Below are 27642 nucleotides of genomic sequence, written 5' to 3'. Positions count from 1 at the left end.
AGCGAAAAGGAAGGCTGAGTCAGGAGTCACCAGTCAGACACAGGGAAAGCAAGATGACAAGGCAGAACTGAGAAAATGTACCAAGTCATATGGCTAATCATAGAGAAGAAGTGTGGTTTAAATTAACTGTAAAAGCTAAGTCAGTAATAAGCCTGAGCTAATGGCCAAACAGTTATAATTAATATAAGCTTCTGTGTGCTTACTTGGGGGATGTAAGTTGGAGAGACTGTCCCAACCACTGGCCATCTGGGACACAGGGAAACTTCTGACTACACCTATTATATGGTTAAACTAATCCTCAGGTTTTCATCTATATACATTATTGAATATAAATATATTTAATTATTTATAATTATATATTATTGATACAAATATTGATTAAATAGAAATATTAATTCACCATTAACATTTTTCCAGTCATCTCCAAATTTAAATTTATCCACATTTTTTTGCTTTCCCAGAGAGAATTAAACATTCTTCTTTTCTTTGCTAAATGAAAAAACCAGAACTATTGTAAGCTGTAATAATAAGTAGGATTTCAACTGATTATGACAAGCTACTACCTCGAAGAAGCCAAGGTCAAGCCGAGGATCAAGGAGCCTTGGTGATATTGCCCTTTGATTATTAGTCATTTCCTGCGATGAATTTCTAATGTGTTGTTGTAGCATTTCCATCATTTATTAGACACAATTTCCCCTCTACTAATGGACTATTTAGATAACTTTCTGTGCAGTAACACAGCCGGGATCCCTAATTTAAGGCCTTTTTGTAATTATCATCATTAGCAGCATTCATCCAGGACCATCTCTGGATGGAGGAAGTATTGTAACTGAGATACTTTACAGATTCTCTAAGAACATACTTAAGCATCCAGATTACCTGTTTGAGAAGGCCTGGTGGATGTGTTAATTAAGCTTAACTTTCTTCTTTCTAGGTTTAGATCAACCCTTACCTACAGTAAAACCAAATGATACTGTTCTAAAAAAGGCAATTATAAATCATGTAATTGCATTGTTATATTCAGGGATCAACATCTTGCTCAGTCATCTTCAGAGAATCTTCATTCTATAGCAGACAGGAACAAATAGCAAACAGAAATCAACAGCCAAACCTTATAGTTAGAGGAAGAAAACTAAGTTTAAAAGGATTGCCTCCTTCATATATCTCCCTCAATCCACAAAAAATAGCACAGACCCATAGGTAGAAAGAGATTAAGAGACAGACAGAATGGAGGACTCTTAACCTCAAAGATGTGAGTCTATTTAATGGATAATATGGATTTATTAAGATTTAAATTTAGAAATACACTCCCTGATTCAGACAAAAGTAAACTTCTGATGTCATCTTCTATTCTGTATGTGAGCAAATCCACCTGACCAACAGATCAAGCCAGTAAGAAGAAGAATATGACCCCTCTCCCTTTCCTTTTAAGAGGTCACATATGATGGCAAGAAGCACAGCCTCTTTTGGCCTCTATAGCCCATGTTCATGGAGGGAGCAGATACCATGTCAGAGGACACCAAAGAAAAATGCCTGATAAATAACCAGGATTGATAAATAAAAGAAATCATAGAACCTAGGAAACAGGAACAGTGCAAACATGATTTTTTCCCCAGGTGAGTCCCATATCTAAGAGTAGAAGTGATCACAAGCCTCATCTCTAAACCAGAAGCAATCTCCAATTGATCACTACCAACTAATGAAAATTTACTTTCCGTCAAAGGAGTCTCAATAGGGAATCAAACTACTTTTAAGTGTAGACTGCATGCCCAGAAATAGATGGGAACAGAAAATTGAGTCAACCTCATTTTTGGAAGTCTTTATCTCATAGTATTGTGTCAGAGTTCCCACTTTGTCCCATTATTGTAGATTTTTAATGCTGTGTGTGTGTGTGTGATTTTGTACACACACACACACACACACACATATATATATATATGTATATATATATATATATACATATATATATATATATATATATATTCAATTTTAAACTACACATTGCTTGCATATATGTTATGGTTCAAGGAAAGATTTTTAGGGGATTCCTCAGTGTACAAACACATGTGTTTAATTCTCATGCCTTCTCTTGGGCTCTTTTCCTTATGTTTGTTGATTTTGACCAAATCCAATGTGTTAGATTTTCTCGATCATAGTAAGTTTTTTATTATTATCTCCTAGAAACCTTACTTTTTCCAATGAGAGATAAAAATGGGATGGATTCAGATAGTAAGTTATGTGAGGAGGATCTTGGGAGAGCTTTAAGGAGATGGGAGGGAAACCATAATCAGGGGATATTATGTGAAAGAAAATCTATTTCAATGAATGAAAAGAAAGAAAACCAGTGTTCCATTTCAGTGCTATGTAAACTTCAATTTAAAATTTCATTTAATCTCCATTATGTGTATGTGTGCTTTTTGAGTGTGCTCTTAGGTGCACACCTGTGTTTAGGTGTTCTTGAGTGACAGAAAAGGCATCTGATTCATTGGCACTTATGTTGAAGGTACCTTTGAATGTTAAGATGCATGGATTTGATAGTGAACTAACTGGTCTCCTTTGAAAAAGTCATACATGATTTTAAATGCTGATACATCTCCCCATCTTTCACAATATTATTTCTATCTATTTAACAAAACATCTTTCTTTCTCCTAAATTTTACTCTTCTAACTTCTAGTATGCAACAGCAGTCTCTTGTCACCTCCAGAAGGGGTAATTAATCTGCAAATATTCAGTGCCTCTATTCCAAACTTTCTCGGTTTTTCTCTTACTTTAAAAGTCACACATTAATTCAAATATCAAAAGGATTACTTGGATAGCCGGGCGGTGGTGGCGCACGCCTTTAATCCCAGCACTCGGGAGGCAGAGCCAGGCGGATCGCTGTGAGTTCGAGGCCAGCCTGGGCTACCAAGTGAGCTCCAGGAAAGGCGCAAAACTACGCAGAGAAACCCTGTCTCGAAAAAAACCAAAAAAAAAAAAAAAAAAAAAAAAAAAAAAAAAAAAAAAGGATTACTTGGAGTTAATTTCCAATATTACTTTGTATTAGAGAAATAAAAGAACACATCCCTTATGCACTAATCTCATGGAACCAGGTATTGCAAAATAAGTGTTTGAGTGGAAGATTATAGAATACAATGTACAAAAAAGTAGTACACCTGACATTTCTGGGCAGTATCATAGAAGAAACAATGAGAATAGATAGCTGATACATACATCTTGCATTGTATCACAACAGGTGACTCTGTACCATCACTATACTTTTCAGTAACAATATATGAAATGAGTGTTCAGGAAGATGTTTTCTCCCTTAACTTTTGAAGAGAATTTCTCTCAGGTCGGAACAAAATTATGTAGCACTTGGGGATAAAGATGCATCCCAGCAGACCTGCACTTGAGGACAAAATGGAGAAGACCTCTACCACCACCATGACCTTGCCCTTGGTGCTGTGGTAGACAGGGAGAAAGGTGATCCATACACTGCAGAACAACAGCATGCTGAAGGTCAGCAATTTGGCTTCATTAAATTTGTCAGGGAGATTCCTGGCCAAGAAAGCCACAATGAAGCTCCCTAAGGCAAGGGAGCCATGGTATCCCAAGACACAGTAGAATGCAGTAACTGAGCCCTTGTTGCACACAATGATGATTTGGCCATACTCAGAGTGTGCATCAATGTCAATAGAGGGTGGAGAAACTAGCAGCCATATTGTACAGACAATAATTTGGATAAGGGTACATATGGCAATGATGCAGTTGGGTGCCCTTGAAATCATGGAAAACCTCATTCTTCTTCCAGGAGCTATGACTATGAAAGCCAAAAGCACAGTCACTGTTTTGGCTAGCACAGTGGAAATAGCCACAGTGAATACAACTCCAAATGTGATTTGCTGTAGAATACAGGTAGCTGAGCTGGGATGGCCAATAAAGAGCAAGGGGCACAAGAAACAAAACATGAGTGAGATGAGCAAGATGTAACTAAGATTCTGGTTGTTTGCCTTCACAAGGGGAGTATCATGGTGCTTGACAAAGACCACAAGAACAAGCACTGTGAATGCAGAGAAGCACAAGGCTATTGAGGCAAGAGTCTTTCCCAAGGGGTCTTCATAGTTCAGAAAGACCACAGATTTAGGAATGCACTGGTTCTGTTCTCTGTTGCCATACTGGTCCTCTGGACACCTCACACATTTTTCCACATCTGATGGAGAAAGGAAAGTATGATTAATGCAGCTTTAGCCATTTATTGACTGGATATTTCAATTGAAAGTGCTGAAGAAGCATTGCACTATCTGCATTTGTTTCTGAGGATGGAGTGGAAGGACATTGCTGAATAACAATGCTTCCATTTCATACTACTCATACATTATCTTTATGGGGAATGAAACCCAACACACCGTGTATTGTCTAATTTATGATGTGTGGGTGAAGTCATTTGTTATGTTATCAGAAAGCACAGATATTTTCAGTACATGACTTAAACTGGTGAATTGACAGAGGGTAAAATCATTAACTATTATTTTGCACAGAGTGTATTTTAAAGAATCAGATCCCATGGTTGTAGTGCCTCCTGATGTCTTTCTGTCGGTTTTATTTATATACTTCCTATAATAGATGGGGACTTTGTCTTCTATTGGGACACGTCCTGTGATATGTTTTCTAGTTTGAATTTACTAGCACAAATCCATTGACATAGAAGAAATACTAAACAAAATCTTTAGGAACACTTAGGATTCACACATGGCATGCCAACACAAAGTAGATTTATTTGACCCAAAGAAAAATGAGCAGGGAATAGGAGACAGAAACAGAAGATAGATAATGAAGGAGAAGAGGAAAACAATAAGAAAGAGGGGGAAGAATTTTTTGGCCATGGACAACAAAGAACTGCTCTGGATAGTGAAGACATAGACATGGCCTCTTTGAAAATAGCAGTTTATACAGATGAAAGTGAAGCCCCTGGTTAGGTTGAAGTGTTTAGTTTTGATTAGACAGTTTAATTAGGACAGACACAATAGAGTTTTTGGAATCTGGACTTCAATACTTTGAATGCTGGACCTTGATAGTCAGCCTCAGGAGGAGGAACTACCCAAATAAGGAAATAGACATTGGTGACTAGCTTTAGGAAATTAATAGCCTTAGTTAGCATTTCTATTGCTGGAAGAGAACCATGACCCCAGTAGCTCTTACAAAAGAAAACATTTGATTGAGTGGCTTATATTTCAAAGGCTCAGACCATTATCATCATGGGGGGACATGGTGCTATTCATGCAGACATAGTTCTGGATAAGAAGCTGAATATTTTATATTTTGATCCATAGGCAACAGGAAGAAAACTGTCTCACTTGGTATGGCTTAAGCATATTAGAGGCCTCAAAGTCTTAATCCACAGTGGCACAAATCCTCCAATTAAGACCATACCTTCTCCAACAAGACCACACCCTCTAATAGGGCCAATTTCATTCAAACTATCACTATAATCTCATGATTTTTAACAAGACAAAAGGATTGGTGAAGAGAGGCAGGGCTTGCTAGAGCTATATTTCCATGCTTATTGTAAATAAAGTTCCCTCATAATTAGTAAATTTTATGTGTGTATATGTGTATGTATGTACATGCAAAAGTAACAACAGAGCTCTATTATGAGAGTGATTGGGTTTATATGGGGGAAGCAGGAGTGGGAGAGGAAAGAAGAATGCTATATAAATATAATTTTTATGTTTATAAATGCAAAAATAATTAATCAAAAAAGTCTGTCCCCAGTTGTGTCCTTATCTAGAAGTAGGGATAGTTTGCTCATGAGTCTTGTTCATAAGAAGCAGTAACCCCCTCGTGAAGGCAGAAACTTCTGTATATACTTACCAAAAACAAGCTTTTCTTCCTGATTCTATCACCTTTGGGAATAGACCACCACCTTTTTTCCTCTTGCACTAATTTCCATCTATGAGAGTCTCAGATTTTGTGGTTGTACTAAAGTGCTAAGTAGATATTTATATAATACCATGATCACAATAAAAGAACACTCAAGCAAGAGGGATAGGACAGATGTTTGCTTGGAAGAATAATATCCTGTCCATAAGTTGCAGTCTCCATCATGGAAAGTTTAGGAAACTTGAGTACAATTGCTCTGAATCATTGGACAATTGCATAGAGTCATGATGTGCTTCTAGGTTTCAAGTGCTTTTGTCTAGAACAATGCATTTATGGACACATGTAACTAATTATTATTATTATTATTATTATTATTATTTGGTTTTTTTTGAGACAGGGTTTCTCTGTGTAGCTTTGTGCCTTTCCTGGAACTCACTTGGTAGCCCAGGCTGGCCTTGAACTCACAGAGATCTGCCTGGCTCTGCCTCCCGAGTGCTGGGATTAAAGGCGTGTGCCACCACCGCCCAGCCCTAACTAATTATTTTTAAGGCATAGAAATTTTTCTCAGTAGTGAAGAGAATATACTGCTCTTACAGAAGACCTGAATTCAGTTCTAAAGACCCATGTCAGGTGTCTAACATCTGACTGTACTCTAACTGCAGGGGCCTTGGATGCCTCTCACATGCACATGCAATTGTGTACACATAACCACCCATTTCACACACACACACACACACACACACACACACACACACACACATATATATATATGTAATAAAAATATTTCTTTAATTTATTGTTGTAAATACCTTTTATTCTTATATGTTTCATATGAAAATCAATTTCTTTAGAGTTGATTTAAGTAAATTGCAGTAAGTTGTATGCACAAGTGCATAGGGATCAGAACACAACCTCTAAGACTTGGCAACATCTTTCTATTACATGGGCCCAAGGGATGAACTCATCATCAGGTTTAGTAGAAAGGGATTTAACTTCTGATCTGTTTTACTGGCCATAAATGTTCTATAATAAATTTCATTATATGGGATAATATGCAACAGGATAGAAAACGTTAGTATCTGCCATTGTTATATAACCAACTCTAAATAATCATTTGACTAACATGGGCTGTGTAGGTGACAACACCATTTGGATAACTGTAGCTAGTTGCTATCATTCAAAACCATTGTGTCTTCTACTTTTTACTTTATTATCTATGCTGTATATAAAAATACTGATTATAGTACTCCATATTTTCTACTTTATGTGGGAACAATTCTCCATACTCCTCTAGATTTCAAATCACAATGGTACCTTGAAAGGGGGATCTCTGGATATAGCTTGAAATCCGTTGTATCATACTGAACAGTTTCTTATAATTTCCCAAGAATTTGTTTCCACTCTTCACTAATCTTACAGAGACAGAGGATTTATATTTGGTTTGTAGAGCCCACATAGTAGAGTTCAAGTGATCAGAAGCCCTAGTCTGTTTTCCATTGATTCCCTGCATATATATGGTGCCTATCAACTTATAAACTTATGTAGTGACACAAACAAACATGTAAATTTAAAAAATAAATATTAATAAAATTTTGGGATTGGAATCTAATCTACTTGTAGTTTCAAAGGACATTAGTCACTAGTAAAGACCTTCTATTCAATTCCCTCACATTGTGGTTTGATTATCAAAATTTCTATGAGAAAAGGCCACCTATCATGGATTTTCAAGTAGTCAAAGATGTATGTCATGGCATAACATGTTGCTTAAAGTGACATTGTTAATGATCATAGTACTATCAAAACTAACTTGTGAAAGTGATATGGTTTATTTTTATAGACATATTTTAGAACCTTTGATGATCCCAGTGTGTTTGGGAGAAGATGATCTATGTGAAGGATTTATCTCAGCAGCAAACACTCACTTGTCTCATTAGAAACTTCATTTTTTGGGCAGGGGATGCAATCAAAACAGCAGGCTGCCATTCCCTCCTGCAAGAATTTTCTGAATCCAGGACCACAATCAGCACTGCACACAGAGGGTGGCATCTGAAGAAAATTAGACATATGCTGATATCAGGAGTTTTACTTACTTCTTCCATAACAAAATTATATTAGTATGAAGAAATATCAATGAGCTTATTTTATGTATACCAAATGAGTGACAACATTAAACTTGGTATATTTTATAATGCCAAACAAGCAAATGTGGTAGTATTGTGTTCCCCAAAATATTGTGCACCATAATAAACTTATCTGGGGTTGGAGACAGAATATCCACAATACTAAACATAGAGGATAGGCATTGGTATCACACGACTTTAATCCCAGCACTTGGGAGGCAGAGCTAGGCAGAAATCCAAGTCTTCAAGGATACAGCCAAGCATGTTGACTAAAGCCTTTAATCCCAGAAAGTGAGCCTTTCATCTCAGAGCATGGTGGTAGAAAGCAGATAGATATATAAGGCATGAGGATCAGGAACAAGAAACATTTGGCTGGTTAAGCATTTGGCTGGTTAAGCTTTTGTGTTTTGAGCAGCACAGTTCAGCTGAGAGCCATTCAGATATGAGGACACAGAGGCTTCCACTCTGAGGAAACAAGATCAGCTGAGAAGTTGTCCAGGTGAGGTTAGCTGTGTCTTGTACTGTCTCTCTGATCTTCCAGTGTTCACCCCAGTAACTGGCCTTAAGTTTGGTTTTATTAATAAAAACATTAAGATTCATGCTACAAGCGAATGTATGGAAACAATCTGATGTAATTTGAGTAGCTTCCCAGTCTTAGAAATTTAGGAATAAGAATGGGTTCTTTGCTCTGGGCAAATACCATCGAGCTTGCAAACTGATTTGTCTAGTTAATTTCACCTTGACAGAAAGTACATTACAGAAGTTAGAGGGAAGCATAACTAAAATATTTCTCTCCATTGAACTAGCTGGCTGTCATATTATTTATGCATTTTATTACTGCATAATTGATGTATGAGTCCCCATTCTACTGTGGGTAGTGCTGTCCCTAGGCAGGGTCATAGGAGAAATCAACCAGAGCAAAGCAGTAGACAATGTTCCTTCAGGGTCTATACTTTAATTGAAGGATCCAGATCCTTGCTTTGTCTTCCATTTACTGTAACCAATGAACCTAATTAACACTTCCTCCTGAGTTTGCTTATGGTCAGTGTTTAATCACAGCAACAGTGCAACAAAGTAGGATAATGGATATCAGAAACATGGAAAATATCTCTTCAAACTAAAAGAGATGTGCTACAAGTAGGCACATTTCTTTCCTTGTTTCTGTATTTCATGTTTACCATTTCTTTTTGTACTTGCTATGATATTAAGGACTATTTTGAAGATGAGTGGAGAAAATGTATCTTCTCATCCAATTTCTTTTTTATTTTTCATTAAATTATTTAATTTATTTGCCAACCACATATTCCCCTCCCTCCTCTTATCCAGTTCCCTCTCCACCATTCCTCTCTACTACAACACCCACTCCTCAGAAAGGGTAAGGCCTTCCATGGGAGTCAAAATAGCATGGCATACCAAGTTGAGGAAGGGCCAAGCTCCACCCCCCTGCATCAAGCTGGGTGATTAATCCCACCATAGGGAATAGGTTCTAAAAAGACAGCTTATGTGCCAATGACAGATCTTGGTCACACTGCAAGGGAATACAAACAGACCAAGCTATACATTTATGACCCACATGCACAGGGATTAGGTAAGTCCCATGAAGGCTCCCTAGCTGTTGGTCTACATTCCCTCAGCTTCCACTACTCTGGTCAGCTGTCTCTGTGGGGTGTCCTGTCATGATCTGGACCCTACTTGCACATATAATCCCTCCTCTATTCAACTGGACTCCCAGAGTTTGGCTCAGTGTTTGGCTGTGCATCTAATCATCTGCTTCCATAGTTACTAGATGAAGACTCCATGATACAATTAGGGAACTCACCATTATGATTATACGATAAGGCCTGTTCAGCTACTCTCTCTAGGAATCTTAACTGGGCCCATCTTGTAGAATCCTAGGTGTTTCTCTGGTACCAGGTTTCTTCCTATACCCATAATGCCATAATTACCTATTCTCTCAATATATATCCTTCATTGCTCTCCCTCTCCATCCCTCCACCAACTTGGCCATCACAAAAGCTCATGTCCCCTTCGCTCAGTTTATCCAGGAGATTCCAGGAATTTCCCCTCCTAGGCTGATCCATGTTTCTCTCTTCATGTCCTTTTTAACTTCCTTCTCTGGTGCAAGTGTTATCATTTGCTTTACATCTTATGTTCAGTTAATGAGTGAGCACTTCCCATGTTTCTGTACCTGGGTCTTGGTTAACTCACTAAGGATAATGACCCTCATGCAAAGTATGGATAAAGGAAATGTGATACATTTACATAATTACTCAGCAGCAAAAAACAATGACATCATGAAATTTTAAAGCAAGTGGATATAACTAGAAAAGAATCATCACTGTCTAATTTTTGCTCATTTCTTTTGAGGGAGGTTCTATATATGCAACCCTAGCTCACTTGGACTCACAATGTACACCACACTGGCCATAAACTGAGAAGGTCTGCCTGCCTCTCCATCCAAGAGTTTGATTATAGACATGCACCACCACATACACCTGGCTTCACTAGGACTTTTATTGCAATTCTTTGAATTTCTCTTCCTGTAGTATAATGGTGTCAATAAGATTGCCATAGGAAAAACTCCTTATGTGATTGGGCTGGGAAAAATTATTTAATATAAAAGAAAACTTCAATAAGTCAAGATGTGTTCTTTCTATTATGTTAGGTTTTTGTTTTTTTAACTTTTAAATCTGATTGGATACTGGACTTTGTTAAGAGCACATTCTGCACATATTTGGATAATCATGTAGTCCTATGCTTGAATCTATTTATGTGCCCCATTTACTTAGCTGACCTGCATATGCTGAACCATCCCTATATCCCTGGAATGAAGCTATATTTGTCACAGGGACAGAACTTTCTGTTGTGTTGTTGACTTATATTAGTCAGTGTTTATTTGAGAATTTTTCCACCATGTCCATCCAAGTGTTTAGTCTCTCATTTACTTTATTATGTCCTACTTCTTCAAAATTCTTTCCCTCTGTATTTACAGAAGTAATCTCTCTACATTTGTAAGTAAGGTTTGTTTTGAGAAGAAAAAAATGAATGTTGGTTTGAAAAAAAAAACAATCTGTTCATGTATTATGATTAGAGAATGTGAAGATTGACATTAATTTTATATTGATAATCATTTGTAATTATTATCCATTTTTGTTATTGCAATATTTGATACAGTTTGATAACATTTGTTTTTCTATCTGGTGTTGTAATGTTTGCTGTCTTTCTCTTCTTTGACCATTCATATTTATCTTAATTTTCAGTGTGTATTAGTTCTTCAAGTGTCTTTCATAGAAATGTTAGTGATTATGAATTCTTAAAACTCATATATATCATGCAACATTGATCTGTCTTAGTATTTGTTAACGTCCTTAATGAACTTACAGAATGAATCTTTCTGTCTCTCTGTCTCCTTCACTCTGTTTCTCTGACTTTCTCTCATACTTATACGTATATATGGATTCACACAATTTATTAGAAAGTCTTCTAGGATGCAGTCTAGCTAATCTATAAATAACTAGGCATCAATGACAATCCAAAATGTAGAAACTTCTCATTCTATTATGTGGAATGTGTGAGCTGATCTTCAGAAAACACTTAAATACCATAGATCGCTCTAATGCCAGTGAAGAAATGGACTTGCTAGAAAGATGAGAGAGAGCAAAGAACACAAGTTTCCTTTTTAAATGTCCTTATATAGGCTTCCAGCACAGAGGGGAGACTTTCAAAATCAAATGATGTAATTCTAAGTTGTGTCTTTCCAACTTAATATCCAGATAAAAGATGTGTCTTTTCCCAGGTTAAAACATGCCAATTACAGGCATGACTTCCTTTTTCTTCTTTTTTTGGGTTTTGTTTTAGAGACATGGTTTCTCATTGTAGCTCTGGCTGTCCTGGAGCTCTCTCTGTAAAAGAGGCTGGCCTAGAACACAAAGATCCCTCTGCCTCTGACTCTACAGTGCTCAGATTAAAGACATGTACCACTGTCACCTAATATAAGGCCTATCTCCCTATCTCAAAGATCTGGGTAACAAATTGATCTTCCTACTTCCAACTAAGTAAAAATATCTCTCAAGTGTGCCCTCCATTTTTGTTTTGATAAATTCCAGATGCACTCAAGTTTATACCCCTGAAGAGACTCACAGCCTGCTTTGACTATAAATAACTTTGTTGGGTACAGTAACATCTTTAGCTGCTTGGATTGCATCACTGTTATTTTCCCCTTTATAAAGTTCATGAAGAAATCTGCTGTTCACTAGAAGGGGCCTTTCTATGAAATGTTTTTCCCTCTCTGCAACCGTTAATTTCCTTCCTTTTTATGTATAAATCAAGTTTTAATTAAGATATGTGACAGGAAGGTTCTTTTCCGATATTAAATGCCCTGCCTGAAGATGGCCACCAGTCTCACTGTATTTTGGAAAATTCCCATCGTATTTTACTGGATATACTGTTGATGTAATTGTGAGTCCTTCTTCTTCTCTTCTGCCCATTGTTTGTAAATTTGATTGTTTAATGGTATCCCCCTCCCTGGTCCTATAAATATTTCATTTGTCCTAATTTTTATCTTTGTCAAAATTTCAGGTTTCTAAATATTCTGCTTGGTCTTCAAGGCTGCCAACTTGTCTTCAACTCTAAATATTCCTCTGGAGAAAAGTTTTACTGAGATATTTTGGATTTATTTTATTTCCTTTGCATATTTTTGTTTGACTTTTTCATAATTTTGTACATTTAGGAATGTATCTGTCATATGTTCTCTCCGTTCTTTAGTGCATGTAATATTTTAATCTCATTACATTGTCCTGAAGGTGATTTGTGTCCTGTTTGGCATTCTGGAACATTGTTATAATCATTTTTAAATTCTTTTTTCAGTATGTCATTGAACATACTTATATTTAAGGCTATGACTGGAACTGTGTCCTGACCCCTGTCTACCACCCCACCACTCAACAGCAAACCTTTCATATTTGGTTTTCTGGAAATGCAGCAGCCTGGCCAGAGTGAACATTGCCATGGTTCCATCAGTGCCTAGCCCTAGACTGGGACGCTGGGAATGCAGGAAATCAGTGCAGGAGACACAGCAGTTTGCAAGGGCATCAGACGCTACCATAGCTCCAAGGCCCTGAACAGACCAAATGGGCTGCCCCTGGAGTCCTGAGGCCCCAAGCCTAGACTCTGGATAGCAAATACTGAGTATATGGAGGTTTTTTATTTTATTTATTTACTTTGGTTTTTCGAGACAGGGTTTCTCTGTGTAGCTTGAGCCTTTCCTGGAATTCAATCTGTAGCCCCGTCTGGCCTTGAACTACCAGAGATCTGCCTGGCTCTGCCTCCCAAGTGCTGGGATTGTTTTTTATAAATAATTTTATTTTATAATTAATTTAATTTTACCTTTCAGCCAGGGATTCTTCTGTCCTCCCTTCTCCCATCCACCAACATAACCCCCCAAAACATCCCCCATTCCCACCTACTCCAAGGCAAGGTCTGCCCTGGGGATTCAGCCTAGCCTGGTATATTCAGCTGAGGCAGGTCCAGTCGCCTCCTACCTACAACAAGGCTGAGCAATGTGTCTCAAAAAGGCCCTAGGTGCCAAAAAGCCAGATCATGCATCAAGGACAGGTCCCAATCCCACTGTGTGTGGGGAAGAGGTCCTAAACACTTCAAGCTCATCAACTGTCTCACTTATTCAGAGAGACTGTTCCAGTTACATGTGGCCTCCTCAGCTATTGGTAAACTGTTTGTGTGTTTCCACTAGTTTGGCTATTTGTCCCTGTGCTTTTTCGAATCATGGTATCGATATCTATTACTCATATCATCCCTACTCTCTCTCTCAGGTTGGACTCCTGGAGCTCCACCTGTGGATTAGCTGTGGATCTCTACATCTGCTTCCAACAGTCACTGTATAAGAGTTCTATTATGACAGTTAGGGTGTTCAGCCATCCCATCATCAGAGTAGGTCATCTCAGGCACTCTCTTGACCATTCCCATGGGGTCTTCATTTATCATCATGTCTCTTTCCTTGTTCTCCCCCTCTGTTCCTGACCCAGCTGAGACCTCCTGATCCCCTAAGCTCACTTTCCCCCTCCCTTGTCCTCCATTACTTCCCCTCACATCCAGTTTGCTCCTGTAGATCTCATCCATTTCTCTGTCGCTGCATGATCCCTGTGTCTTTCTTAGGGTCCTCTTTACTAGGCAGCCTCCCTGGAGTTGTGAGTTGCAGTCTGGTTATCCTTTGCTTTACATCTAGTATCCACTTATGAGTCAGTACATACCATGTTTGTCTTTCTGAGTCTGGGTTACCTCACTCAGGATGATATTTTCTAGTGCCATCCATTTGCCTGAAAACCTCATGATGTCATTGTTTTTTTCTCTGCTAAGTAGTACTCCATTGTTTATCTGTACCATATTTTATTTATCTATTCTTCAGTTGATGGGCATCTATGTTGTTTCCAGGTTCTGGCTATTACAAAAAATGCTGCTATGAACATAGTTGAGCATGTGTCCTTGTGGTATGATTGAATATTCCTTGGGTATACGGCCAAGACTGGTATAGCTGGGAGGTTGATTTTGAGGGAGGTTGATTCCCAATTTTCTAAGAAAGCACCATATTGATTTCCAAAGTGGTTGTACAAACTTGCATTCCCACCAACAGTGTAGGAGCATTCCACTTACTCCACATCCTCTCCAACAGAAGCTGTCTTCAGTATTTCTGATAATAGTCATTCTGACAGGTGTAAGATGGTATCTCAGAGTCATTTTGACCTGCATTTCCCTGATGATTAAAGGTGTTGAGCAATTCCTTAAATGTCTTTCAGCCATTTGAGATTCTTCTGTTGAGAATTCTCTGTTTATCTCTATAGCCTATTTTAAATTGGACTCTTGGGTATTTTGATTTCTAAATTTTTGACTTCTTTATATATTCTGGATATCAACTCTCTGTCAGATGTGGGGTTGGTGAAGATCTTTTCCCATTCTGTAGGCTGTCGTTTTGTCTTATTGACTGTGTCCTTTGCCCTACAAAGCTTCTCAGTTTCAAGAGGACCCATTTATTAATGGTTGCTCTCAGTGTCTGTGCTACTGGTGTTATATTTAGGAAGTGATCTCTTATGCTAATGAGTTCAAGACTAATTCCTACTTACTCTTCTGTCGGGTTTAGAGTGGCTGGATTAATGTTGAGGTCTTTGATCCACTTGGACTTAAGTTTGGTGCCTGGTGACAGATATGGATCTATCAGCAGTCATGTTGACATCCAGTTATGCCAGCACCATTTCTGGAAGATGCTTTCTTTTTTCCATTGTACAGTTTTGGCTTCTTTGCAAAAAATCATATGTTCGTAGGTGTGTGGATTAATGTCAGCATCTTCACTTTGGTTCCATTAGTCCACATGTCAGTTTTTATGACTGTATCAAGCTGTTTTTATAACTGTAGCTCTATATTAGAGCTTGAAGTCAGGGATCATGATGCATCCAGAGGCTGTTTTATTGTACAGGGGTCTTTCAGCTATTCTGGTTTTTTTTATTCCATATAAAGTTAAGTATTGTTCTTTCCAGGTCTGTGAAGAATTGTGTTGTGATTTTGTTGGGGATTGCACTAAATCCGTAGATTGCTTTGGATAATGTTGGCATTTAACTATGTTAATCCTACCTTTCCATGAGTAAGGGAGATCTTTCCATTTTCTGACATCTTCAATTTCTTTCTTCAGGGATTTAAAGTGCTTTTCATACAAGTCCTATGCTTGCTTATTTAGAGTTACCCCAAGGTAAGTTATATCATTTGTGGATATTGTAAAGGGTGACGTTTCTCTGATTTCTTTCTCAGTCCATTTGTCATTTGTATACAGGAGTGTTACTGTTTTTTTTAGTTTATCTTGTATCATTCTACATTACTGAAGGTGTTTATAAGCTGTATAAATGCCTTGGTCAAATTTTGGGGGTGACTTATGTATACTATAATGTCATCTGCAAATAGTGAAATCTTGACTTCTTCCTTTCCAATGTGTATCCCCTTGATATGCTTATGTTGTTTTATTGCTCTGAATAGAACTTCAAGTATTATATTGAATAATTGTGGGGAGAGCAGACAGCCATGTCTTGTTCCATTTTAGGGGAATTGATTTGAGTTCTCTCCATTTACTTTGATGTTGGCTGTTGGCTTACCGGAAATTGCTTTTATTATGTTTAGATCTGTTCCCTGTATTCCTGATCACTCCAAGGCCTTTATCGTGAAGGAGTGTTGGAATTTGTCAAAGGCCTTTTCTGCATCTAGTGAGATTATCATGTGGTTTTCTTCTTTCAGTTTGTTTATTTGTTGTATTACATGGTCAGGCTTTCATATGTTGAATCACCCTTGAATCTCTGGGAATGAAGCATACTTAATCACGGTGGATAATTGTTTTGATGTATTCTTGGAGTCTGTTTGCCAATATGTTATTGAGTATTTTTGCATCAATGTTCATGAGGGAGATCAATCTGTAGTTCTCTTTCTCTGTTGTATCTTTGTTTGGTTTTGCAATCAGGGTAATTGTAGCCTCATTGAAGGAGTTTGGCAATATTCCTTCTGTTGCTATTGTATGGAACAATTTAAAGAGTATTGGTATTAACTCTTCTTTGAGGATCTGGACGAATTCTGTACTGAAATCATCTCTTCCTGGAATTTTTTTGGTTGAAAAACTCAATCACTATTTCTATTTCCTTAGGGGTTATTGGTCTATTTAAATAGTTTAGCTGGTGTTGATTTAACTTAGGTATGTGGTACCTCTACAGAAAATTGTCCATTTCTTTTAGATTTTCCAGTTTTGTGGAGTACAGGTTTTTGAAGTATGACCTGATGATTCTCTGGATTTCCTCATTGTTAATCGTTATGTCTCCTTTTTCATTTCTGATTTTGCTAATTTGAATGCTCTCTCTCTCTAGCTTTTGGTTAATTTGGATAAAGTCTTGTCTATCTTGTTGATTTTCTCAAGGAACCAACACTTTGTTTCATTGTTTGTTCTCTTCATTTCTATTTTATTGATTTTAGCTCTGTATTTGATTACTTCCTGGCATCTGTATCTCCTGGGTGACTTTGCTTCTTCTTATTCTAGATCTTTTGATGTGCTATTAAGTTACTAGTATGAGATTTCTCCAAATTCTTTGTGTGGGCATTTAGTGCTATGAATTTTCCTCTTAGCACTGCTTTCATGGTGTCCCATAATTTTGGGTATGTGATATATTCATTTTCATTGATGTTCAAGAAGTCTTTAATTTCTTTCTCTTTCTTCCTTGACCCATTGGTGATTCAGTTGAGCATTATTCAGTTTCCATGAGATTGCAGGCTTTTTGTCATTTTTGTTGTTGTTGAAATCTAACTTTAAACCATGGTGGTCTGATAGAACACAGGAGGGTATTATAATAGTTTTGTGTCAGTTGAGATTTGCTTTGTGGCAGAGTATGTGTTTGAACTTAGGGAAGTTTCCATGGGGTGCTGAGAAGAAGGTATATTCTTTTTTGTTAGGATGAAATCTTCAGTAGATATGGATTAAGTCCATTTGAGTCATAACAACAGCTAAGTCCCTTATTTCTCTGTAAAGTTTTGATTTGGCACATATGTACAGTAGTCAGGTGTTGAAGTCTCCACTATTAATGCGTGAGTTTTTATTTGTGATTTAAGCTTTAATAACGTTTCTTTTACATATGTGGGTGCCCTTGTGTTTGGGGGACAAATGTTCAAAATTGAAACTTCATCTCGGTGGATCTTTCCTATGAAGAGTATGTAATGCTCTCCTTGATCTATTTTTATTGATTTTAGTTTGAAATCTATTTTGCTGGGTATTAGGATGTCTATACAGCTTGCTTCTTAAGATCATTTGATTGGAAAAAAATTTTCCCAGGATTTTATTCTGAGGTAGTATCTATCTTTGAAATTGAGGTGTGTTTCCTGTATGCAGCAAAAAGTTGGGTCCTGCTTTTCTATCCATTCTGTTAGCCTGTGTCTTTTTATGGGTGAATTAATCCATTGATGTTAAGGGATATTAATGACAAGTGATTGTTCATTCCTGTTATTTTTTTTTTGGTGGTAGTGTGTGTACTTCACTTCTTTCGGGTTACTGTTGTGAGGTTATCTATTGCCTGTGGTTTTGGGGTGTATCTGACTTCCTTAGGTAGGAATTATTCTACTGTTTTCTGTAGTGCTGGATTTGTGGGTAGGTATTGTTTAAATCTGGTTTTGTCTTGGAATGTCTTATTCACTCCGTCTATGATGATTGAAAGTTTGCTGGGTATATTACTCTAGGCTGGCATCCATGGTCTCTTAGTGTCTGCATTACATCTGTCCCAGTGCTTCTGGCTTTCAAATCTCCATTGAGAAATCGGGTGTTATTCTGGTGGGTTTGCCTTTATAAGTCACTTGGTCTTTTTCCTTATACCTGCTCTTAATATTCTTTCTTTATTCTGTACATTTAGTTTTTGTTATGTGGCAAAGAGACTTTTTTGAGTGTCTAGTCTGTTTTGTGTTCTATAGCTTTCTTTTATTTTCATAGGTATTTCCTTCTTTAAGTTGGGCAAGTTTTCTCCTATGATCTTGCTGAATATATCTTCTGTGCCTTTGAGTTGGTATTCTTCTGCTTCCTCTATCCCTATTATTTGTTGGTTTGTTCTTTCATGGTGTCCCACATTTCTTGGACATTTTGTGTTATGACTTTTTTTACTTTGGTATTTTCTTTGACTGACAAATCTATTTCCTGTATTGTATCTTCTACACCAGAGATTCTCTCTTCCATCTCTTGTATTCTCTTGGTTATGCTTGCATCTGTGTTTCCTGATCGATTATTCAGATTTTTATTTCTAGCATTCCTTCTGTTTGTGTCTTCTTCGTTGTTTCTATTTCCCTTTTCAAGTCTTGAACTGTTTCCCTCACCTGTTTAATTGATTGTTCATGATTTTATTTAAGGGATTTATTGTTTTCTTCCAGTTTTTATTTATCTTTTCCTCCCTTTCTTTATAGACTTCTTCCAATTTTTTATTTCTTTTAGTCAATTTCTTTATTGATTTCTTCTACTTTTTTGTTAGTCTCTTCTTCAGTTACATTTTTTCTTGAAAAGCCTCTAGCATCTTCATGATGCTATTCCTAATGTTGCTTTATTCCTCTTTTTCTACCTTGTGATGTTCAGGCCTAGCTGTTGGAGGAGGGCTTCGTTCTGGTGATGTTGTATTGCTCTTTATGTTGTTGTATGTGCTTCTGCCTTGACATTGGCCCATCTCTTCCTCTAATGGGTATAAGAGGGCCCTCTGTCTTAGCGAGTTGCTGTTGGTCCACTCTGTGCTTGTTGTGTCTGTGGCTCAGGGAGACATCTCAGCCCCATCGTAGTCTTGGTCTAATTGGAGCAGACAGATTCTGTGTCTTGGAGAGCTTCTCTTGGATCAACCCAAGCTAGTTGATTCTGTGGCTCACTGTTCCACTCTTGGTCTTATCAGGGGTCTCGGTTCAGTCAGATTTGACAGATTCTGTGTTTCAGGAAGCCTCTCTTGGTACACTGAGAGGTGGAAGATTCTATTACTACAAAAGCTACTCTTGTTCTGATGAGGGCTGGCAGATTCCCTGTCTCCTGAGGTTACTCTTGTTCCAGTGACAGCTCTTTGTCCAATGAGAGCTCTCTCTAGGCCTGATGATAGCTGGGGGTTGTTTTCCTAGCTTCAGGAAGTTCCTGGGGTCTCTGTTGGATGGGTATGGGGAAAGGGCATGTAGATTGCAGGGTCCACTGGGAGGTCATGGTGAGGGAAGGCCTTCTTGCAGGAGCCCTGCCTACTTGTCAGCAACTGAGGTCGAGTTGGGCCAGTGTTACTGGGGGAAATGGTTGTGGCCAGGAATGGATCCTAGGGGCAGGGCTCACTGGGTATGAAGAGTCACTCACCTCTAGGACCAATGAGAGCTGTCAGAAAGTTTGAACTGGATACCTTAAAACCACCCACATCAGAATTCATTCCTATAATATACCTTAGGTTCATAGAAGTATACATCATTTATAAATTTCCAAAGCTATTTCTTTTACTACCAATAAATACCTCCTCCCCACAAAGGTGAGGAAAATAGGCACACCCTTGTTTGTTTGAGAGAATTATAAAGAACTAATGGGACCAAGAAATGTTCCTGTATTGAGTATTTTTTTAAGAACATGCTTTTAGGCTGGAAAATTGGCTCAAGTGTCTATAACAATTACTTCTTATATACAGGGTTCAAGTATGATTTTCAGCACCCACTGGGAAGCCCTGCACTCTCTCTACCACCCAGAGATTCAAGCCATTGTTTTGGCATCCATATGCACCAGGCATACCAGTGTTGCAGAGACATATATGCAGACAAGACATCCATACACATTTAATAGAAAAAAGGATCAAAGAAAGAGACAGAGGCAGAGAGAAAGAAAGAAAGAAAGAAAGAAAGAAAGAAAGAAAGAAAGAAAGAAAGAAAGGAAGGAAGGAAGGAAGGAAGGAAGGAAGAAAGAAAGAAAGAAAGAAAGAAAGAAAGAAAGAAAGAAAGAAAGAAAGAAAGAAAGAAAGCAAAGTTACAATTCATAAGGAATCTCAATGAGCCATGATAACGTTATCTTAATATTTGGTTAGTGATGTTGGCAATTTAGGACCACTTGGTACAAAGGCTTAAAAATTATTTAATAATAATTAATGGTTTGCATGTGTTTACCTTTCTCCTCCTTACATTTTCCCTCAGTCTTTCAGCATCTATGTCAGAGGGTCAGCAGAAAAAGGGACAAGCACTGCATAGTAATCAGAGTAGTATCAAGAGGATATTGCATGCTTTGTGGGAAATGATATAGTACAGTAATAACTATTAATATTCTTTTTGTAATAAAAACAAAATACATGTTCTGGAATGATTGAAAAATCACTCTATGCATGGTATGCATGTCTGAGAACCTCAAAGAATTAACAAAATGTCACATCAAGAACTGAAAAGAAGAGACATAAAGAGGGAAGCTAGAAAATGCTTCTTAATGTGACAGTCTATTTCAGTGCATCAGTTACAAGGAAGAACAAATGGACCCACTTGACAGTGTTACTGCTGTATGACAGAAATAATTACAGTTATTCAGACCCACCTGTCTACTTCCTGTGGCCAACTCTATCATGTCTTCATATAAATGGAGCAGTTGACCATGTGGAAAATATGGACTAAACTCTCCTATCTTCACCTTGAGTCCAAATCCATTTGGGAAATTCCAAATCTGGAAAATGTCATACTCTGCCTGTAGGTTTTCTCTTTGGTTCATATTCACGTTTTCTCCAACAGGATTAGTGAAATGAGTCTTCCTCAGAAAGGATTGCAGCTGAAAGAGAGGCAGTATTCTATAATGTATGTGTCCTTTTTTGATGTCAGAAAACATACACATATTTCTTCTTAAAGGCAACATTATTGAAGGTGTCCAGGAGAGAAATACAATAAGAGAATTAAAAGCAAGTGGATAAATTAAAGTTTCATAACATCCTTAGAATTTAAAATATTTCATAGGAAACTACCAAAGAGAAAACCAGACATGCATGCAGACACAAAATTTGGTAAGAAAAAAGCAGAGAGAGAGAAAGAGAGAGAGACAGACAGAGAGACAGAGAGACTCAAATCCATACAGACATAAGTACATAATAGTGATACATACAATATACACACATGTATGTATGTCAGACACACACATCAAAATACAGTCAGAAACAGAGAGTCATACTAACCCAAACATACACACAGAAACAGAAACCTGAAAAACACAGAGGCTCACACACAAATGCCACATTTATAGACAAATACACATGGGGAGACATACACATATTGAAACACCCACAGAGAGAAACATTGACATATACAAATTTATGCTCACAATATAAGATTAACAGACAGACAGACACACACACACACATACACACACACACACAAACACAGCAAAACAGATATTCATATGTGAAAGCAGATACACAAAACATGCAGTAGTGACATGCAGCTGAACTGAAAAAACTCACTAAAAGTATTCATAAAACAAACACACATGCACAAAGACATTGACATAAGATAAATTTATGCTCACTTCTACAGATAGATATGCATATAGACAGATATACACAATATATGCAGCAATGCAGATATACACACAGATACACAGAAAAAAAGAATCATTCTCCCATACACTGTGAGAACCATTCATTCACACACAAGGACACATGCATGTCCAGAAATAAATAACACCACCACTGTTACACTGTAATTCCTGTGTAATTACTCACAGTGTGCCAAAGAAGGTCACTAGAGCCTTCACTAGGGCATAATCAGTTGAAAACACTTGTGAAAACCATCTCATACACTGATTAACACATATTTGACAATCAATGAACAAGGGCTCATCTTCTTATCATGGAGAGGATTAATGAGGAAGGACTGTTATATTTCCAGTAATAGAAGAAGTTAAATGATATTCAGGTGTTCTGTAATTACGTTACTGATATTCCTTGAAAAATTGTGTCCTCCACTCCATTGCTTTGACATTAATATTTATATCAGACTCTAGATTTAATTCCTTACCAGGAAATAATTTCAAAATATTCCTATTTGATTAAATATTTGCTCATCCAGTAAATTGGGGCATCTGACAGACTCTTAAAGGCTATATTGATGACACATAATTTCATCCAATAGAAAAAACTCTACCTTCAAGCAGTTACCATAGTGTTCATTCCCATTATACACTTGTTGAAGAAGCATCTCATGGATAGCATGGACTGCAGTATACACAGCATTATATATGTCATAATTGTCATCACTAAAGGCCATGTCAATAGTCTGTCCTATTAGAAATTGTAATGAGGCATTGGATGAACAATTCTTCACTGTCTTACACTTGGAAGCTGAGACCTCACAGTTAAAGTTCATCCATCCCAGCCTTGCAAGATATTCGTCTGTGTATTTCAGAGGGTTCAGTGTCTGGACAAATGATTTAAGACCAAAAATCTCAGAATGGTGGTGTGTAAAAGCTAGTATCCCATGGGATGAGCCAATTGTAGTGTCTCCCTTACTTGTAGTGACATCCCACTGTGATGTGGTCAAAAATATTCTGTGTATACCTAGAGATACCCACATTTTAAAGCTCACAGCTAGAGTACTGTCAATGTCACCATAAATGATAACTACATCTGCAGATGATGTTATTATTTGGTTATTATACACTTCAGGTCTTGACATATATAAATGGAAGTTGACTGGGATCATGGTTACAAAGGAAAAGCAGACTGTATTTTTCTCCATCTCAGTTCTCAAATGTGAGAGAAATTGGGTACCCTGGTCAGTATCAGAGATGGCCACTCCTATCCAGTTCCAGTTGAAGTGAAGCATCAAAGAGACCATTGCCAGGGGTAGAGCTGTATCCTTGGGGGCCATCTGATATAGATAGGGAAATTTTTCATGATCACTCAGGATTGTATGGAAAGGTCCATAGGTAAGCTGAAGGATCTAGGACACAAGGAGCAGCATGAGGTAGCATACACTTCTAAGAACATGTAAACACACTTTCAGCAAAGAGTTCTATAAAAACTTCTCACCTATAATTTTCCCTCATCTCAACTTCAAAAAAGGAAATGAAGCCACATCAAGTCTCTGAATAGTACTCTTGAACCACACTGTTTCACATAATTCAACATACTCTTGTTAGCATCTTGGTATTGTTCCAACAGAGTCACAATTTCTTGAAAACCCACAGCACAAAAATCTCACCTGTTGAGATAGCCCGGGGTTCATGAATGTCCCAAATATCGCAGATGTTTCCAAATCTGGTCCTGTCAGCACCACTATACAACCAGACTCTTCTTTACACTCATAATTAGGGTAATTATCTTGATTTTCTTCATCCCAATGCATGACACTGGATAATTTTGGGAAATTCTTGCATCTACCCTCCAGCAATTGAAATACTAATGACATATTTGGCAAAAGATCAGGGTTTCTATTGACTTCATCAATGGAAAAAGTTAAGGCCAATGGAAACTGGATGTTTTCGGGTGATGTTCTGTAAGAGGGTATGATGGTTAATATGGACAGAGATCTAAAAATAATTCTTTGTATTCAACAGAAGGACTATCCAAAACTGGATGGTATTTTCAACCAGACCCAAATACTGAATCAAATGTCCTGTGCTATGAATTTGAATTGATGTAATAAGCTGCATGTGGCAATATTTTGTTGTGTTGAAATGCAGTAATATTTTATTTGTATGTTAATAAATAAAGTTTGGCTGCAGATCAGAGGAAATAGCAAGCCATTTTAAATAAACACAAAAGTAAGGCATTGGTAGCACATGCCTTGATCTGATCATGTGGCAGGCAGGATTTCTCTGTGTTCAAGGACATACTAGGGAACAGAACACACAACTTTAGTATGACTAACAGCCATACAGACCTGGAGGTCTAAACAGACAGGCAGTGACAAGGAAGTGAGGCAGCTAGGCTAAGAGCCAATGAGGGGAGAGAACAGCAAGGTAATAAATGTGCATGAAAACAGGAAGTATCACACAATTTGGAAGCTCTTGTATGTTGAGGTAAGGTTAGCTGGACACAGCCAGAGCTACAAGGGCACAGAGCTGCAAGTGGCCGGACTGCTTTTGGGGTTACTGACTCTGTGGCTCAGGCCAGGTGTGGCTCAGGCCAGAGCAGAAGGCTAGAATATGTTATTTTTTTCTCCTGGTGTTTAATAGCCCACCCCCTCTCTCTTTTACTTCCAATTTTGGACTACCAGCAGACTAGATAGCAGCTTTTAAATTCCCTTGGATATCTACTGTTCAAAGCAGACGTTAAGTCATAAAGATACATAAAAGGGAGAAACTAGTTGAAAGACAATTTTTTCCCATAGTAAAAAATTGGGAAACATATTTACAATGGAACAAAATGGGTATTTTTTGATAACACATTAGACAGTCTGAAAATGGAACAATTAAATGAAAGGGTGAATATTGTTGATGGGATATATATAACATCAATTATGAATATTATTTGTTTAATCATCCTTATTATAGTATTAAAAATGTTGTTCAATTTAAGTGCCAAGATAAAAGCTTTAGTAAAATCTGTTAAAGTAATTTATAGAGAAATTCAGACCCAGAGGAAAGAATTTAAAGGTGAAATAATTTCAGGATTGACATATATGGTTACAGAAAGATAGCCTCTTTCCAAACCATCAAACTTAATTGATCTGGTAGCTTTACAGGAATTACCTGCTTAAGGGCCTGTACAAGGTAACTGGACTCTAGTGGAAATTGGAGATTTAATGAGATTTAACGAAGCTAGAGTATCATATGGCATGCATTTTCCACTTGTAAAGCAAAAGTTATGCTCATGGCAAACTTGTAATAGGATTCCTCCTCAGCACTGGAAAGAACTGGTAACAGCTGTCCTAGAGTCTGGAGTACAATTACAATGGAGAACATGGTTAAAGGAGGAGGCTAAGACAATAAAAATGTGAGGTAGAACAAGAGGTGTGGAAATTTACAAGGATCAACTGCTTGTATAAGGCAAATATGCTGATATGCAAAGAATGTTTATATGATAACCAAACCTTAATTCTATGTCACATGGCAGTAGTGAATGCATGGAACAGAATTGAGGAAGCAGAAAAAAAATTGAATCATTCACAAAAGGTGTACATGGTCCCAGAGAATCCTTCACAGATTTCTTACAAAGGCTGTCCTCAGCAGTATATAGAATAATACAAAATTCAGAAGCTGGACAAAAAAATAATTGAATGTTTAGCTTTTGAGAATGCAAATGAAGAATGCAAAAGAATAATCAGGCCATTAAAGCAAAATCAGCATCCTTGGATGATTGGATCAGGGACAAAATTAATACTGAATCTCATGACCATGATGAGATGTGGATAGAAGTGATTTCAAAACATTTGAGGAAAAAAGTCAGAAGTTTTGGTTGCGGTAAACAAAATTATTAGAAAAGCAATTGTAAACAGGGTGTTCCTAGAAAGAATGTTTATTTAAAGATCAATGGCAAAAGAATGTCCCTCCATTCTGGATTATGCAGAAGGTGTGAAAATGGTAAATGTTAGACCAACAAATGTAGATCAATAAGGGACAATGTAATCCTTTGCCTCTGCCTTCAGGAAACTCCCAGACGGCCTTCATATAGGCCCCAACACCAAATTCAGTTCAGACCTTTATGCCATATAAAAGAAACCCCTACTCAGAGCAATTAAATAACCAAATGACTATTGAACTAAATCAGATTGCTCAGGAGGATAGAACAACTACAGCAGAAAAATAGAAAATTCAGGAGGAATCATAAAGCAGATTTTTGACAAACTTCTGTATATGAAAAAAAACAAAATTAAAAATATGAATAAATTATGTTTTTTTGGAAGAATTAGTAGACATGGGTATGGATGTGACAATAATTGCATCAGAATTTTGGCATCCAAATTGGCCTGTGCAGGAGGTAAATGTTCAACCGTTAGGGAATAGAACATTATCTCAAGTGAACCAGAGTGCAAGATGGCTCAAATGTGTAGGACCAGCAGGACAGAGAGGAAAATGAAAGCGATATATATGGAAAATATAGCTATGAACTTATGGAGCTCTGATCTATTACAACAATGGAATACTACTTAGATTACCATTCCTCCAACCTCAGAAACAAATCATAAACTAACACATGTTTCTGACAGAGATATTCGAAGGTATTATTCTAAAGAGCTGTCAATAGTCATCCAGATTGTACAAGAACAGGGCACAACAACTGATGATCCTCCAAAGACACCAACAGCTCTACCTTTATAATGGTTAAAAGACAAGCTTATAGAGGTTCAGCAATGGCCTTTAACAACAGAGAAACTGCAGGCTTTAGAAGAGCTGATACAAGAGCAGTTAAATGTCCAGTATATTGAAGAATCAACCAGCTCTTGGAATTCTCCTGTATTTGTTGTTAAAAATAAATCTGGTAGTTGGAGAATGGTAACAGACATAAGAGCAATTAACAAAGTAATTCAACCAATTGGCTCTCTACATTCTGGAATTCCTTTGCCTACTCTGTTACCTGAAGGATGGCCACTTATAGTTATCAATTTAAAAACTTGCTTTTCACTAGTTTGGCTATTTGTCCCTGTGCTTTTTCCAATCATGGTCTCAACAATTCTTGCTCATACAACCCTTCCTCTTTCTCGATGACTGGACTCCTAAGGCTCCACCTGGGGCATGGCTGTGGATCTCTGCATCTGCTTGCATCAGTCATTGGATGAGAGTTCTAGCATGACACATGAATTATGAAACAATAGCTAAGGAGACCCCACATGGATCAGGCACTCTGGATAATTTAGACAGTTGATTTACTTGGATGATTTGTGAGGCCCCTAGGCAATGGGACCGGGACCTCTCCTTATTGCATGAGCTGACTGTTTGGAACCTGGGACTATGCAGGGACACTTTGCTCAGCCTGGGTGAAGGGAGGAGGGGCCTGGACCTGCCTTGATTGAATCTACCAAGTTAAGCTGAATCCCCAGGGGAGTCCTTGCCCTGGAGGAGATGGGAATGGAGGGTGGGCAGGGGGAAGGGGAGAGGGGGGCTGGAGGAGGAGGACAGTGGAATCCGTGGCTGATATGTAAAATTAAATTAAATTATAAAATAAATTTTTAAAAAAAGACTGTTGC

The 27642-nt window shown here is 37.6% G+C and overlaps 1 protein-coding gene across 2 annotated transcripts in view; it reads right to left on the bottom strand.

The window, feature by feature from the left end:
* Positions 1 to 3285: 3285 nt before the first annotated feature.
* The window catches only part of LOC107400171 (vomeronasal type-2 receptor 116-like), a 40524-nt gene continuing 16167 nt past the window's right edge, over positions 3286 to 27642 (bottom strand). Inside the window, exons 2-6 of one of the 2 annotated variants that reach the window (XM_076568001.1) lie at positions 23716 to 24007; positions 22657 to 23454; positions 21065 to 21292; positions 7783 to 7906; positions 3286 to 4190 (exon numbers count right to left, since the gene is read on the bottom strand). In XM_076568001.1, coding sequence (XP_076424116.1) covers positions 3286 to 4190; positions 7783 to 7906; positions 21065 to 21292; positions 22657 to 23454; positions 23716 to 24007 — 2347 coding nt within the window. The remainder of the gene's footprint in view (positions 4191 to 7782; positions 7907 to 21064; positions 21293 to 22656; positions 23455 to 23715; positions 24008 to 27642) is intronic. The other variant, XM_076568005.1, reaches the window with a different exon arrangement.

Source organism: Peromyscus maniculatus, chromosome 1 (genome assembly GCF_049852395.1).
Source record: "Peromyscus maniculatus bairdii isolate BWxNUB_F1_BW_parent chromosome 1, HU_Pman_BW_mat_3.1, whole genome shotgun sequence".
Lineage (NCBI taxonomy): Eukaryota > Metazoa > Chordata > Mammalia > Rodentia > Cricetidae > Peromyscus > Peromyscus maniculatus.
This window is presented reverse-complemented; position numbering and strand designations above follow the sequence as displayed.